General features: G+C 35.0%; 1 protein-coding gene across 1 annotated transcript in view; it reads right to left on the reverse strand.

Moving 5' to 3' along the window:
- Nucleotides 1-14,143, reverse strand: part of LOC148951634 (2-oxoisovalerate dehydrogenase subunit alpha, mitochondrial-like) — a 55,883-nt gene that overhangs the window by 32,634 nt on the left and 9,106 nt on the right. Inside the window, exons 2-4 of the mRNA XM_089090397.1 lie at nucleotides 11,649-11,825; nucleotides 7,478-7,673; nucleotides 5,088-5,249 (exon numbers count right to left, since the gene is read on the reverse strand). Coding sequence (XP_088946523.1) covers nucleotides 5,088-5,249; nucleotides 7,478-7,673; nucleotides 11,649-11,825 — 535 coding nt within the window. The remainder of the gene's footprint in view (nucleotides 1-5,087; nucleotides 5,250-7,477; nucleotides 7,674-11,648; nucleotides 11,826-14,143) is intronic.

The following is a 14,143-nucleotide window of genomic DNA, read 5'->3' on the forward strand; positions in this document are numbered from 1 at the left end:
GAGCAATAACGTCAATTGGTAATAAGGATATAATCTATAAGAAAAAGAGTAACTGAACAAAAAACAAAATAAAATGCCTACAATGAATGACCTCCTAGGTATTTAAACTGAAAAAGTTAACAAGTTAGCTCTTTCGACAGGCTTGAGACTTCATGAAAGCTTTTTAAAAGAGAATGGTACTTGGTTATCAGAAGGTTAGTTTTGAAACGAGATCAAATTACAAATTACACAGCTATTTGTGGACTTCCAGTCCACAAATAGCTTACGGTTCATTCACTAGATTTGTCTGAGAGAGTTCATTAACAGGGTTCATCCAAAATCTTGAGCTGTAAATTTTCTACTTTAACAAAGCCTAAATGCAATCCGAATTTCTTCTTTCTAAATGATTAGTTGAATCATTTTGCAAAAAATGAAATCAACTCCGCATGTACTAATTATTTTGTTTTAATTATTCTTTTTAGAAAAATTGTTCCATGACACTTGTTTTCAAGAACTATGATGCTCCTCGCATGTGCAGAGCTTTGATGCATTAGCGGGAACAGATATAACATACATTATTTTCTGAGCATTAGTCTGTGCCGTCCTGTCTCAGTGGTTAGCGCGCTAGGTTGATAATTCTTTGTCCAAGGAACACGGGTTCGATCCCTGGCATGGTCATTTATTTGGTTTGGGACGATATCAGTGCTACAAGCTCAGCCAGAGTCCACCCAGCTCTAAATGGGTACCTGGAGAAGTCTGGGGAAGGTAAGCAGAAAGGGTGTGAGAAAGAACAGTACGACTGGCCCCCAGCCCCCCATTGCACTTCCTGGCTGAAGGGCTAAGAAACGGAGATCAGCACCGCCGGTTTGAACCTTAAGAGTCTAGTACGGTCATACTTACTTTGCTTATTAATCTGTGACATAAAGATGTGAGCCTCTAAACTCTAATTTTAATTTGTTCCTCAATACTAAATACTGGCAGCTCAATGCAGGACCAAGTCGTCTGAGGCCTGGTCTTCAGACGGCTTGTCTACACACGCTCCACACGCGGTCACAGCTACATACGCTCCTCTTCTACTCCAATACGTTCAAAGATCCACACTCTTTATCTCCTTTGATGCAGTTCCAATTCTCGTTTGAATCCTCCCTTGTGACCTCTTCCACTCCAATAGGGGACGATCTACTTTTCTTTTACCCCAGATTTGACTTAACTTGACTTAAGGCTCCTGCTGGTGATCCAGCGTAGAGAGAGATGAGACTCTTTGCCTCCATTTCGAACGGTCCTGCGCAAGCGTGACTGCTTCTTGGAGATCAGTACCGATCATGGAGAAGTACTGGGTAAGGCTGTCCCTCCATCTGAACCGGGGTCTTCCACGGGGGCGCTTCTAACCATGTTGAGGAGGATCAAAATTGAAAAGTAAGCTGGCGGGTGCTTTTTTTGGAACGCGAATCAAGTGGCAAAACGATCGTAAAGTTTTTATGGTGAGCTGACGAGAGTTGAGGGTCTGATCCGTTAGTGTCAGCAGTCAGGGGTTTGAGACAAAGTCGTACCACTTGATCTCTTCGATTCCTCTTAGGAAGTTTGTTTGGGCCACATCTATGGTATCACGAACAGAAGCAGCTGCTGGCCAAGTTTCAGCACCGTAGTGAAGGACTTGCATTACGGTCGTGTTGTAGATCCGCATTTTTGTTTTTCGGCTAATATTGGGCTTTGACAACAAGGAACGGCATAATCGAGCCATAATAGACGCAGCTTTCGCAATCCGCGACTGGACTTCCATTTCAATTGAGCCGTTATCCGAGACGACAGATCCAAGGTAAGTAAAAGACTTGACAATTTCGATAGTGTGTCCTAAAACGTTGAAAGATGGTGAGTTGGCGGAATTTCCTGCCGGGTCGATGATCATTATTTTTGTTTCTACCACCTAATATGTAGTCCCACTTTTAGGGCTTCTTCCGACAGTGTATTGAGAGCTGCCTCGAGAGCATCTACCCCAGATAGATGGCCGAAAACCACAATCTTTGGCAATCTGCCATCCTTCCTCTGAAAAACGTGTCCTAGTGATCTCAACCTTTCTTTTTTTTTAGCCATGGAAAATAGAATCGAACCACATTTTTGGTGTAGCGTATTTGATATATGGTCAGTTAAACAAGTACTTAAGACTGACCTTAGACACTTCCTATGAGAAAAATAAAAAATCGTTCTATTTAAAAAACAAAAAATCAACCTCAGCGCCCACACTTCAGACCGATACTAACGCCCAGATCCACAGAATTTACTCTCTACATTAAAGAAGTCTTGATATAGGAGTTTATACTCACATATATAATTATCAAGAAGCATAAAATTTCAAAAGCTAGAGGTCACATTGCCCTGTAGAGATTGATTTCAGTTCCCATCTAGGTGCATTCTAGCATGTCAGGAGTAATGATTCCCACTATGCAGGTCCAAAGGGCTCGAAGATCCCTTATATCTCATGCGATTTGAAATGAGATTACCCCTATTGAATAGATCTTGTAATATGAAAATGTCATAATATCTCTCTCTAAACTCCCCAAAATTTTTATGTCCTTAATGACACCGAGAATGTTCCTTCCATTTGTAAGCCTAATCCTTGAGCACACCGTGAGCTCACAATCCAGAGCCCCTTTCGGCATTCTGCCATCGAAAAGGATTCATCAGACAGAATGAAGACAGTTACAAAAGATGCCTAAAAACATTAATGAAGATAAAGCCCCTTCTTCGCAGAGCCAATCTGGTTACCCTTAAGGAAAGAGTTATCAATTTGTTGACGATTTACCAACAGTACTCTCCATAGCCCCCCGAAAATTGCTTTTTCTTAGTCATTGCCCCCCTTAGACTTAACCTTCCACGTTCTGTCTCAACAAAAATCCCCATTCCCTCAACAAACAATATTTCTCTGGAAATATATAGAAAAACCTTCCTCTCTATATAAACAGTATGTTAAATTTGCGAATTAACAACCGCTCTTTCTTTTCTTTTTCCTAATTTTACTTTAAGACTAATTGTGAAAGTTTATTTATTAAATTTGGACACGCTACTTTACAAGCTAAATTTTATCGACTTCTATCGATTTTTCATATTAATCAATTTATATAATTGATGGCTTGACGTGTAGTGACACATTTCGTTCTGAACTACTTTTTGAGATTCATTTACGTTTTAGTTATTTGTTGAAAATTTTAAGCGAAATCGGCTCTCTTACAGCTTGTGATAGCCTGTTAGAGATAAATATTATTTTATTACTGCTACATTGTTCATCACTTAATGATAAAGCTTAATTCTTGTAATACTAATTTCTTTTTAACATTATTGCCACAAAGCGTTATTCAAGTGCCGCAACAGTAGTGGCGGTTTGTTTTACCTTGTGGCATATGTATGCACAATGGAGATGACATGACTATAAAAGTCAAGTCCTTAGATCCATAATGGTTATTATGGCTATTGGTTATAATAGTTATTATGGTGGTTATTAACCGTCAAAATAGTGGCGGTTTGATTGCCTAGTGGCATGTGTGCTCGATGGCGATGAAGTAGTTACAAAATTATAATTCTTAGATCCATAATGGTTTAGGCATTTTCGAGGACCACACTGTCTTTCCATGACGTACAAATAACATTTCAATAGGGACACATCCTTTTATTTGACAGTGAAACAACAAAAAGGATATTTCGGCCACTGTATATGCGACCGAAACATCCAGAGATTTTGTCGTTGTTTCACTGTCAAATAAAAGAATTTGTCCGTATTGAACTATTTTTGTACGCCATAACGTTTATTATGGATATTGGTTATAATAGTTATTATGGAGGTTATTAACCGCCATAACAGTGGTGGTTTGTTTGCCTTGCGGCATTTGTGGGCTCAATGGCAACAGAATGGTTACAAAATCTCAAGTGCTTAGATCCATAATGGTTATTATAGATATTGGTTATAATATTATTATGGCAGTTATTATCCACGACGAAATGGTTACAAAACTTAAGTCCTAAGTTCTATAATGGTTATTATGGATGTTGGTTATTATGGCGGTTATTAACCGTCACAATAGTGGTGGTTTGTTTACCTTGTGGCATTTGTGAGCTCAATGGCAACGGAATGGTTAGAAAACTCAAGTCATTAGATCCATAATGTTTATTGTGGATATTGGTTATAATATTTATTATGGCAGTTATTAACCACGAAGAAATGGTTACAAAACTTAAGTCCTAAGTCCTATAATGGTTATTATGGCGGTTATTAATCACCAAAATAGTGGTGGTTTGCTTACCTTGTGGCATTTGTGTGCTCAATGGCAACGGAATGGTTAGAAAACTCAAGTCATTAGATCCATAATGTTTATTGTGGATATTGGTTATAATATTTATTATGGCACTTATTAACCACGAAGAAATGGTTACAAAACTTAAGTCCTAAGTCTTATAATGGTTATTATGGCGGTTATTAATCACCAAAATAGTGGCGGTTTGCTTACCTTGTGGCATTTGTGTGCTCAATGGCAACAGAATAGTTAGAAAACTCAAGTCATTAGATCCATAATGTTTATTGTGGATATTGGTTATAATATTTATTATGGCACTTATTAACCACGAAGAAATGGTTACAAAACTTAAGTCCTAAGTCCTGTAGTGGTTATTATGGCGGTTATTAATCAGCAAAATAGTGGCAGTTTGCTTACCTTGTGGCATTTGTGTGCCCAATGGCGATGAAATGGTTACAAAGCTTAAATCCTTAGATCCATAATGTTTATTGTGGATATTGGTTATAATATTTATTATGGCAGTTATTAACCACGAAGAAATGGTTACAAAACTTAAGTCCTAAGTCCTGTAGTGGTTATTATGGCGGTTATTAATCACCAAAATAGTGGCAGTTTGCTTACCTTGTGGCATTTGTGTCCCCAATGGCGATGAAATGGTTACAAAGCTTAAATCCTTAGATCCATAATGTTTATTGTGGATATTGGTTATAATATTTATTATGGCAGTTATTAACCACGAAGAAATGGTTACAAAACTTAAGTCCTAAGTCCTGTAGTGGTTATTATGGCGGTTATTAATCACCAAAATAGTGGCAGTTTGCTTACCTTGTGGCATTTGTGTGCCCAATGGCGATGAAATGGTTACAAAGCTTAAATCCTTAGATCCATAATGAACAGGCATCTGCCGTCCTTTCCCAAGATCTTCACAATTTCCGTAGCACTGATTCATAAATTGGTCAAGTGAGAAACCACGCCATAACAGGGTGCCTAAAACAAAAATTGTAAGTATAAAAGTGTATTAGTTAAACTGATTTTTTTTTTTTTTTTACAAACTTATTGGCTGAAGCTTACATAGATCTAAACCTAGAAGAGAGAAAGAGGGGGGGGGGGGTATTTTCCAGGGAGTTAAAATGGCCAAACAACAGCAATGTTGTTTTCATTCTATCATAGTAAAGCTATGATAGAATTGAGGCATTTCCGTAATTTTATTATTCTGCTTTTAATGAATTTCTTATTTAATTACTTGTATGTGCAATAGCACACAAGCTTCGGCAGCTCTTGCTGGCGCTTAAAAGTTGATAGACTTTGTATTGCCACGTGCATTCATCCTCAGTCAAGTAGGAGATAAGCTGCAACCACAACGAGACCCGTCTGCTTCCATTTCAGCGTAAGCCACCTAGAGGCTCCAGATAGGTCTTGATCTCGGCTAGTGAGGCTTTGCGTTGTCTGCTTCTCCTAAGAAGCCAGAGTCACGCAGGTTAATGATTTGAACAACAAGAATAATTTATAATTACAAGAAAATACAACTTAAATATAAATTATGTTAAATATAAGTAAAATAATATGAACAGTTCAAGTTAAATCAAAGATTTTAAAGTTGAGAACAACGAGATAAAGCCAGTAACAGCAAAACAGTACCCAAATATTTTGTATGAATGTTCATGGTGCTCAGTATAAAAAAAGAAGCAAATCAAAATATAAAATAAAATAGAGACTAATGAACCCAATAACCTTAAAAGATGCTCATAAAAAAACGAAGGTTAGACCTAGAAAATTTACAATTATTTAACTTTACAATAGAAACTATACATAAATAAACTGCCTTCTGAACATATCAGATTTCAAAATGCAGTTTTTGGAAATTGCTTATTAAAGAAGATGGCTAGGTTTTCTTGAATTTTTCTTATTTGTTATGGTCCGCAGCTTTAAAAAAGATCTTCGATTCTACTTTTCTTTAAAGATCATAACTGCTATGATCGAACGTGGCTCAATACCTTAAGCCCCTGATCATAGTATCTGTGTTTATTCTCATAGAGCAATCCGTGTTCTATTTCGAAAAATATGAAAGAAATTACACCAACAACTAAAAACATAAAGCGTTAAATGCATGCTCCCCACAACGCTAAAGAGGGAGAATGATCCTACATGATCCCCCCCACGACTGAGAATAGGAAGAATGACCCTATATACTAAAACAATGGTTTTTGTGCAAGTATGAACCCTTCTTCAATTGAATTAAAATAGACTAATTTAATTGATTATTTAATTAATTAAGCTAGAGATCCCCATGAGATTTGTTAACATCTTATGTTAGATACTCTCATTACAAAAAGCTGATAAACAACTTTCCAAGATCCTGTCATCTATCAGAATTTGACCAAAAGTGGTCATGTAATCTTGGTCATATCATTTTGCTGCGAAACACTGATTTAATCTTTTATTATATTACATAATACTATGCTGAAAACTTATTATATGCAATAAATGTAGCTGGTTGGCAGTTGCAAGCATTTTACTTACCGCGAATCTTTCATAATATACAAATTTAATTTTTGTTTCAGTAATAATAAACTATGAATTCGCTCATTGATTTCATCGAAGGGTAAACTAAATCTTCGAACGAAAAGGGGCTACGCATGACGAGATGAGCAGGCACCTACGCATAAGCTTTTTCGGGGGGCCAATAGTTTTTTTATGGGGGGAGGGAATCCTAATAATAGAAAAACACTTTTGTTTGACTATATGAATAAAAAGTGCTCCAAGAATAAAGAAAATTTTGATTTCTGGGGGATTCTGCCCCCCCCCCCGAGACCCCTCCTTCATCCCCCTGGATCAGTCCTTAGAGTGGAGGTAGCCACTCCCAAACTTAGCGAAAAATTTTAAATTTTGACATCGTTCTTTACTTTAACAAGAAAACTTTTGTTTTATTTAATAACAAACAAAGGCTTCTGGTACCCGTTGCAGTACGTCACACGATAATTTCCAAAGCTGAAGATTAGTGATTGGCTGGTATTTACCAGAACAGACTAGTTACACTTTATTTTTGCTCCTTTTGAGCTTTGTTATCACTCTTTACTTTTCTTTGAAGAAAAAGTTCTTTTACAGGAATTTTTATATTAATTTTTAAAAATCGTAATTACATTTTAATTAATGAATTAAATAATTAACAACATAGTTAATCTTTAAAATTAATTAGTCAGATTTTCCGAATGTACCTGCTTCTCGATATTGCCCAAAGATCAAATCTTTTGGGTTTAAAGCGGCCGCACTTCCAATGTGAGTTCCTTCTTCCCCAAAGTTGGTCATATAAAATGAGATTCTTCCTTGTCTTTGGCTTTCGTACATAATTCTGTCCATTGAATTTAATTGTGTCATCACTTTGTACATTTTTACAACAGTCTCCTCTGGAAGCTATAAACGAATCGACAACGGTTAGAATAAAAATTAAAAGCTTAGCATATACATCTACAGTTCTTTAAAATTTCCTAAAATATAAGTTTATATAAGTCAATACAGTTTTTTTTTTCTGACCATATAAGCTTCGGGCTTTTTCATGTTAGATCAGAACTTAGAATCATACCATTAACATCTATATTTCTTTAAAGTTTCCTAAAGTATCAATTTCACGTTTTTTTCCGGTCTTATCAAGCTAGATGAGAACTTTAAATCATACCATACACACTTACAGTTCTTTAAAGTTCCTAAGTATGAGTTTCACAGTTTTTTCCGACCTTATCAGGTTAGATAAGAACTTGAAATCATACCATACACATCTATATTTCTTTAAATATTACTAAAGTATCCGTTTCACAGGTTTTTTTCCGGCCTTATCAGGTTAGATGAGAACTTGAAATCATACCATACACACCTATAGTTCTTTAAAGTTCCTAAAGTATCAGTTACACATAGTTTTTTCCGGCCTTATCAGGTTAGATGACAACTTAAAATATTATCCTACGCATCTATAGTCCTTTAAAGTTTCCTAAATTATCAGTTTCTTAGTTCCTTTAGATTGAAAAAAGATCTAAGAATCAAGAAAAAAAACACTTTTTCGTAAGAATCTGTCATACAAGTAGTCCATTTTTTATAGGTTCTCCTTTGCCCCATCCTCCTAAAAAATATTGCTTTACACAGGCTTGCATAAATTGTCATACTTATGAGTGGAAGGAAAAGGCTATAAAAACCTTGCCACGGGAAAGCCGATAATAAACTTAAGCTTCGATCCATAGACCAAAACCATCACTGGGAAGTTCTTTCATAGCATCTAATATAGACTTTATCATTCAAGACAAAAAAAAATATATTAAATTTTTTAAAACGAAGGATAATTCTTGACAGTAAAGAAATATACAAGCAGAGCCTAGCGCTCTAAATTTCCTTTCGAAATTTCCATCGAAAGGAAACTTTATTTGCTTTCAATTTTTTTTCCGTTTATTAACTTGTTTTCCATTCATATGACCATACCCAACCCCTTTATTTGGCGGTCATATAATGAAGATGTTTTCTGTGTATTATCTTGCTGAATATACAACGGATAGAAAATGTTTTACTTAACAATTTATAAAAGGTTGAATTTTTTATGTTAAACAAAGCTCTCGTTAGCTCACACTTCTCACAGATGTACTATTCTCGACGGTTTTTTCCTAAACTTAGACCAATTCTTTGGTTATTACGATTAATGTCTTTTATATAAAGAAAGAAAACAATCAAAAATGGGTTTTATTTAGGCCAAACGAGAATACTGAAAAAACACACAAAGTAAATATTTCGAGAGGACAATCGCCTCTCTTCTTCGGCGCGAACAGAATAGTATATTTAAGGAAACTGCCGAAGAAGAAACCAACAAAAACAAACACGGAAAGTCAATGTGAAAAAACAAAACAAAAAACACGCCAAAAAATTAAAAGATAAATAAAATTAAAAAAACCCAAAAATTATAAGAATTAAGACCAAATACCTAATAACCATAAAGTGGGTCATTCGCCAATATCCGCGATTCGATTCCCATTCTTGATCGTTTTCTTTCTTTATATCATTGCAGGCCAATGTGGTTTAAGAAATTATCTTAATGTCTTTTATTTTAAACTTTACAGACTGCCTAGCCAACTTATTCGAAAATAGGTCTACAAAGCTTAAATATATACTCTGTACTCCTGGGAGCCATGCACTTACTGGCAAGACCCTTTCTTCTGAAGATTGAAAACGTTTAGAACTTTTTTTGTTACATAGACACAAATACGTGAAAATCTTATAGAAAGAAGCGTAAGATATCTTTTGAAATTGATTATTCAAAACCCAAATTTCAATAGTTTGACTTTGAATTTTAATCGTTCAGACATTAATGTGAAAAATTTATTTTACATTCATATGATATGGTCTCTTACAAACGAATCCATGACAGGCATAGTGGATACAGGGGTACGGCTAGAGTTTTAAGTTTGGAGAAGGGATTTAAAGGATATACCGACAAAACTGTCAAGTATGTCGACAAATGCGGACACACGAGCTAAATTTCCAAGGTAAATAGGTAAATTTTCCAAGTTGTGGACACGCGGTGACGACACCTTGGAAATCCTCCTCCCCACCTTACAACACTCCCTCTCCCACTTAGCTGCGCCCCTGACTGGATATCATGGTTTTAACCGATTGGATCTTTCACCCACGCAAGTAAACATTCACTAAACATAAATATATAGATTATTGTACTGGACTCTTTTTAGTTGTTTTGTTAGAAGATGTAGATTCTTGAAGTCACCATACTTTTAGAAAATTGCTGCAACAGGTGTGTATTGACAACAAATATACTTTGACTCACCTCTGTTGCTCTCTCCACCATGATCAGACTTAGCTGGTGGCTCCATCCCCAAGGACTGGACAAGCAAAAATTACCCATGGAAATATGATGCCTTCTTGTGGACAAGTTGCGAATAAAGAAAAAATATATCTCCCGATAACCGAATTTTTTTTATAATATCCAATAATGACACTGACCCTCATATCGGCCCGATAATATCGATCGGGCCCTAATATGTATATACATATTTTTTGTTTTTTATTGATTTGTTTTTTTCACCATTGTGACGGTGCGTACTTTAATGCGTATGATTGTTTTTAAATCTATTTTTCAATTTTAGTCTGTTTTTGTTTTAATTCCGATATACGAATTTGGCCCAACCAGGCTTGTGATATCTATTTTTTGAAACAAATCTTATCTAAGAGTCAAATCAGGATCTGTAAATTAACCAAAAATAGCAATAGGCACCCTAAATGCTTATGATAGCTGCTTCACAAAAAAAATTGGACAACCTGCACAAGTATATGGGATTTGTTCTTCTGAAATAACGCAAAGCTTTACCAGCATACAGGGTTCATACATATCTTAATAACTTTATGGATAAATAGTACACAAGAGATTTACTAATATTTTATGAATACTGTTTGGAGGTATCAGTCATCTATTCAAGGGTGGGAGGGGGAGGGGAAAACAAGAAGAAAGTATATTTTGTGAATTGTTGCGTTTGCATAAATAAATAAATTTATTAAATAATTTCTAAAATTTATTAACAATTTTACAATAATAAACCATATTTATTTATGTTTTACAATAATTTATTTATTATGTTCTTATGTTTACAGTCATTATTTTTATACAATAATTTATTAACAATATTAACAACAATAAAACAATTTATTAAAAATAAATAAATTTATTAAACAATACCAAAGTAACCAATATGCAGCATTTTCAAGTTGTTTTTTACAGATAAACAGTGGATAAACATTTTACAGGGAACAGTGTACAAAAAATGTGCCAAACAGGCGAGAACAGATTTCGTTTTTGAATTCAGTAAGCACAGCTTCACTAAGAACATAAATCATATTGTTTGTAACAAAAATGCAGTTCGCAAATGCTATCAACATGAACAAATCATAGAACATTAAATAACAAAAATCTTTATTATCTTTAGAGGGGGTTCTCCTCAAAGCCTTCCTGTAGAAGTGCGTATCAGTCCTGCTATACTTTTAACACAAATTCTGTATTTCTGTTAGAATTTATACTATTTTCCTTTAATTTGACACTAAATTGTTAGATGAAGGAATATATTTTATGTGAAATGTATTCACATAAAATATGAATTATCCTTAATGAATTATCCTTAAGGGATTAATCCCTTAAGGGATTAAGGGATAAATGAATTATCCTTCAGGGATTATCCTTTTACTACAAAACACAAAATAGAACTTTGTTTGTTTTCACTTGCCCTCATAAACAGTAGAAGAAAGAAGTATCCCCCCTTCCAAAATACATATGTTAGGTTCATGGATTTCATACAAAAAAGAATTTCACTACAGAATAGTAAACTATTTAAAAGAAAAAACCCTCACCTGTGGATCCTGTGTTTGATCAATTATTTGACCTTTTGTGTTCATAACTCTGTAAACAGGAATTCCATCATAAATATCAGGTCGTATAAACTCTAATTTTTCGGTCCATTGTGATCTTGACCCGGGAAACTGTGGTCGATCTTCACCCAAATTATCATACGTGGAAATTGAATTTGCCTTAAAAAACAACAAGTTCCCTTTTAAGAGCCAAACATTTTTAAAACATTCAATAAATAATAAATTTCAATAATAGTGAATTTCAATAATAGTTTGACTCACTGTCCGCTAAAACTCCAAAGGAATGTACATTCTGTGGCGAAAATACTGGAGATTTTGGAAACTTGAATTTTTATACAATCAATATACTACCATTTTTTTTTTACTGCCTGAAGTAGATTTCATCTCTACCCCACCCCGACGGTCATTACGTTTCAGCAGTCTTTCTTTAAGAATTGGGATAAAAGGCCAAAATTGAGCATAAAATTTTAGTGCCCTTTCTAAGTGACTGTAAAAATTGTGCCACGGGAAAGTGACATTTTGCGGTACCATCCAACGATTTTGCCCCGAAGTGCAAAATTGCACTCAATTTTGGGTGCCACTTAATAGAATACTTTATGTTAGTTTACCGAAGGGTATTTGGACAGAAACATATTTCAAAAGTTTTTCATTGCGTGTGCATGAGTTTTTAGTAAAGTGCCAATGATACAGTAGGCTTTAGAACTTTACAGTTAGGGAAATGGGCAGTACGCAACCCCCTGCTTGTGGTGATTTTTGTTTGTTTTAAGCTTGATTTACATATTCAATTTAAGTATTAGTGGTTTTAAGATTTATTTATTCATTTGTATTAGTATATGTTGCATGTTTTTTTTTTGCTATGATTGTTTATTTAACTTCTGTTTGTTTAGGGTTGCATTTATTTTTTAATAGTAATCTCTGATCTGGTTTGAATTATTATTTTGAATCTAAAAGGGAACTACAACTTTCAATTTCCAATAAAAAAAAGCCTGCTTCAAAGTTTATATGACCACTCTTTCCATAAAAACCATATATGCCCTGTGGCATAACTTACAGCCCTGAGCTCTGGGGGGTGGGGGTCTACCTGACGGCATTGTTATATGATCTTTGGAGTATTTTGAACAAAATTTTTACCTCAAAATTTTGATTAGATGCATTTGGGGAAAATAAGGCATCTGGGGGGGGGGGGGGAGGTCTAGTTGCCCACCAATCAATCTTCACTCTTAAAAAGGCAAACTAGAACTTTCAATCTCCAGTCAAATGATCCTACTTCAAAGTTTGTACCACACCCCTTGCATGAAACCATACATGCCCCTGGGGCATGACTTAAAACCCTTGCCCCTGGCTTTTGTGGGGTTGTGTCAATCCTGGAGGTATTGATATATGATCTTTGGAATATTTTGAATTAGATGGCTATTTCAAAATTTTGATTGGATACATTTGGGAAAAGGGGGGCATTGGGGAGGGGATGTTGCCCTTTTATCCCTTTTGACTCTTAAAAAGGAAACTAGAACTTTCATTTCCCAATCAAATGAACCTACTCCAAAGTTTATACAACCACCCCTTTCATAAGGACCTTATATGTCCCTGTGACATAACTTACAACACCTGCCCTGGTCTCTGGGGGGGGGGGGGGGGTTGACCCCTAGTTTCTGTTATCTGATTTTTCAAGCATTTTGAACAAAATGGCTATCTCAAAATCTTAATCAGTACATATGGGAAAAAGGAGGGCGCATGGGGCTAGTTACCCTCTGATCACTTTTGACTCTTAGAAAGGGCACTAGAATCAAATGAGCCCCTCTCCAAAGTTTATACAACCACCCCTTTTATGTCTGGGAAAAAATGAAACATTGAAGCCTGATTTATACAAAATGATCAGAACAAATCACTGATATGTACATACAGGCACTAGATGCACATCTTAATCACACTTTATGCATACAAGAATTACTGGTAATTTGTGTGTACTGCATGCAGATATTAATGATTTTTTAAGGGAGGGGAGATGGAGAGAGCAAAACAAGAACGAAGTGTATTTTTCAGCTGCAGTTTTTTCCTGGGGGTGGGGCTTTACATTTATCTTGGGTGAATACATATCCACCTATGGCAAGTTTGCATAGGCTATAACTCCTTATGAAAAAATGAAGCAACTTCATTACAAGACAATAATCTAATATGTATAGCTTTTAGCTTTGGACAAAGTGTAAATTAGAATATTATAAGCCAACCAAATTTGACATTAGAGAAAAGTTCAGCAAATTTCCAAACTTCAAATATGAGCAGAATAGTAAAAGAGCAGAATAATAAGACTTGTATAAGACTATAATAATAAGACAGAATAATAAGACTAATAATATTAATAGACTAATTATAATAATAATAATGAGACTAATAAGACTAATAATAAGACTAATAATAAGACTAATAATAAGACTAATAATAATAATAATAGACTAATTATAATAATAATAATAAGACTA

Source organism: Artemia sp. Qi Xiang Cuo, chromosome 6 (assembly GCF_049724085.1).
Source record: "Artemia sp. Qi Xiang Cuo chromosome 6, ASM4972408v1, whole genome shotgun sequence".
NCBI lineage: Eukaryota > Metazoa > Arthropoda > Branchiopoda > Anostraca > Artemiidae > Artemia > Artemia sp. Qi Xiang Cuo.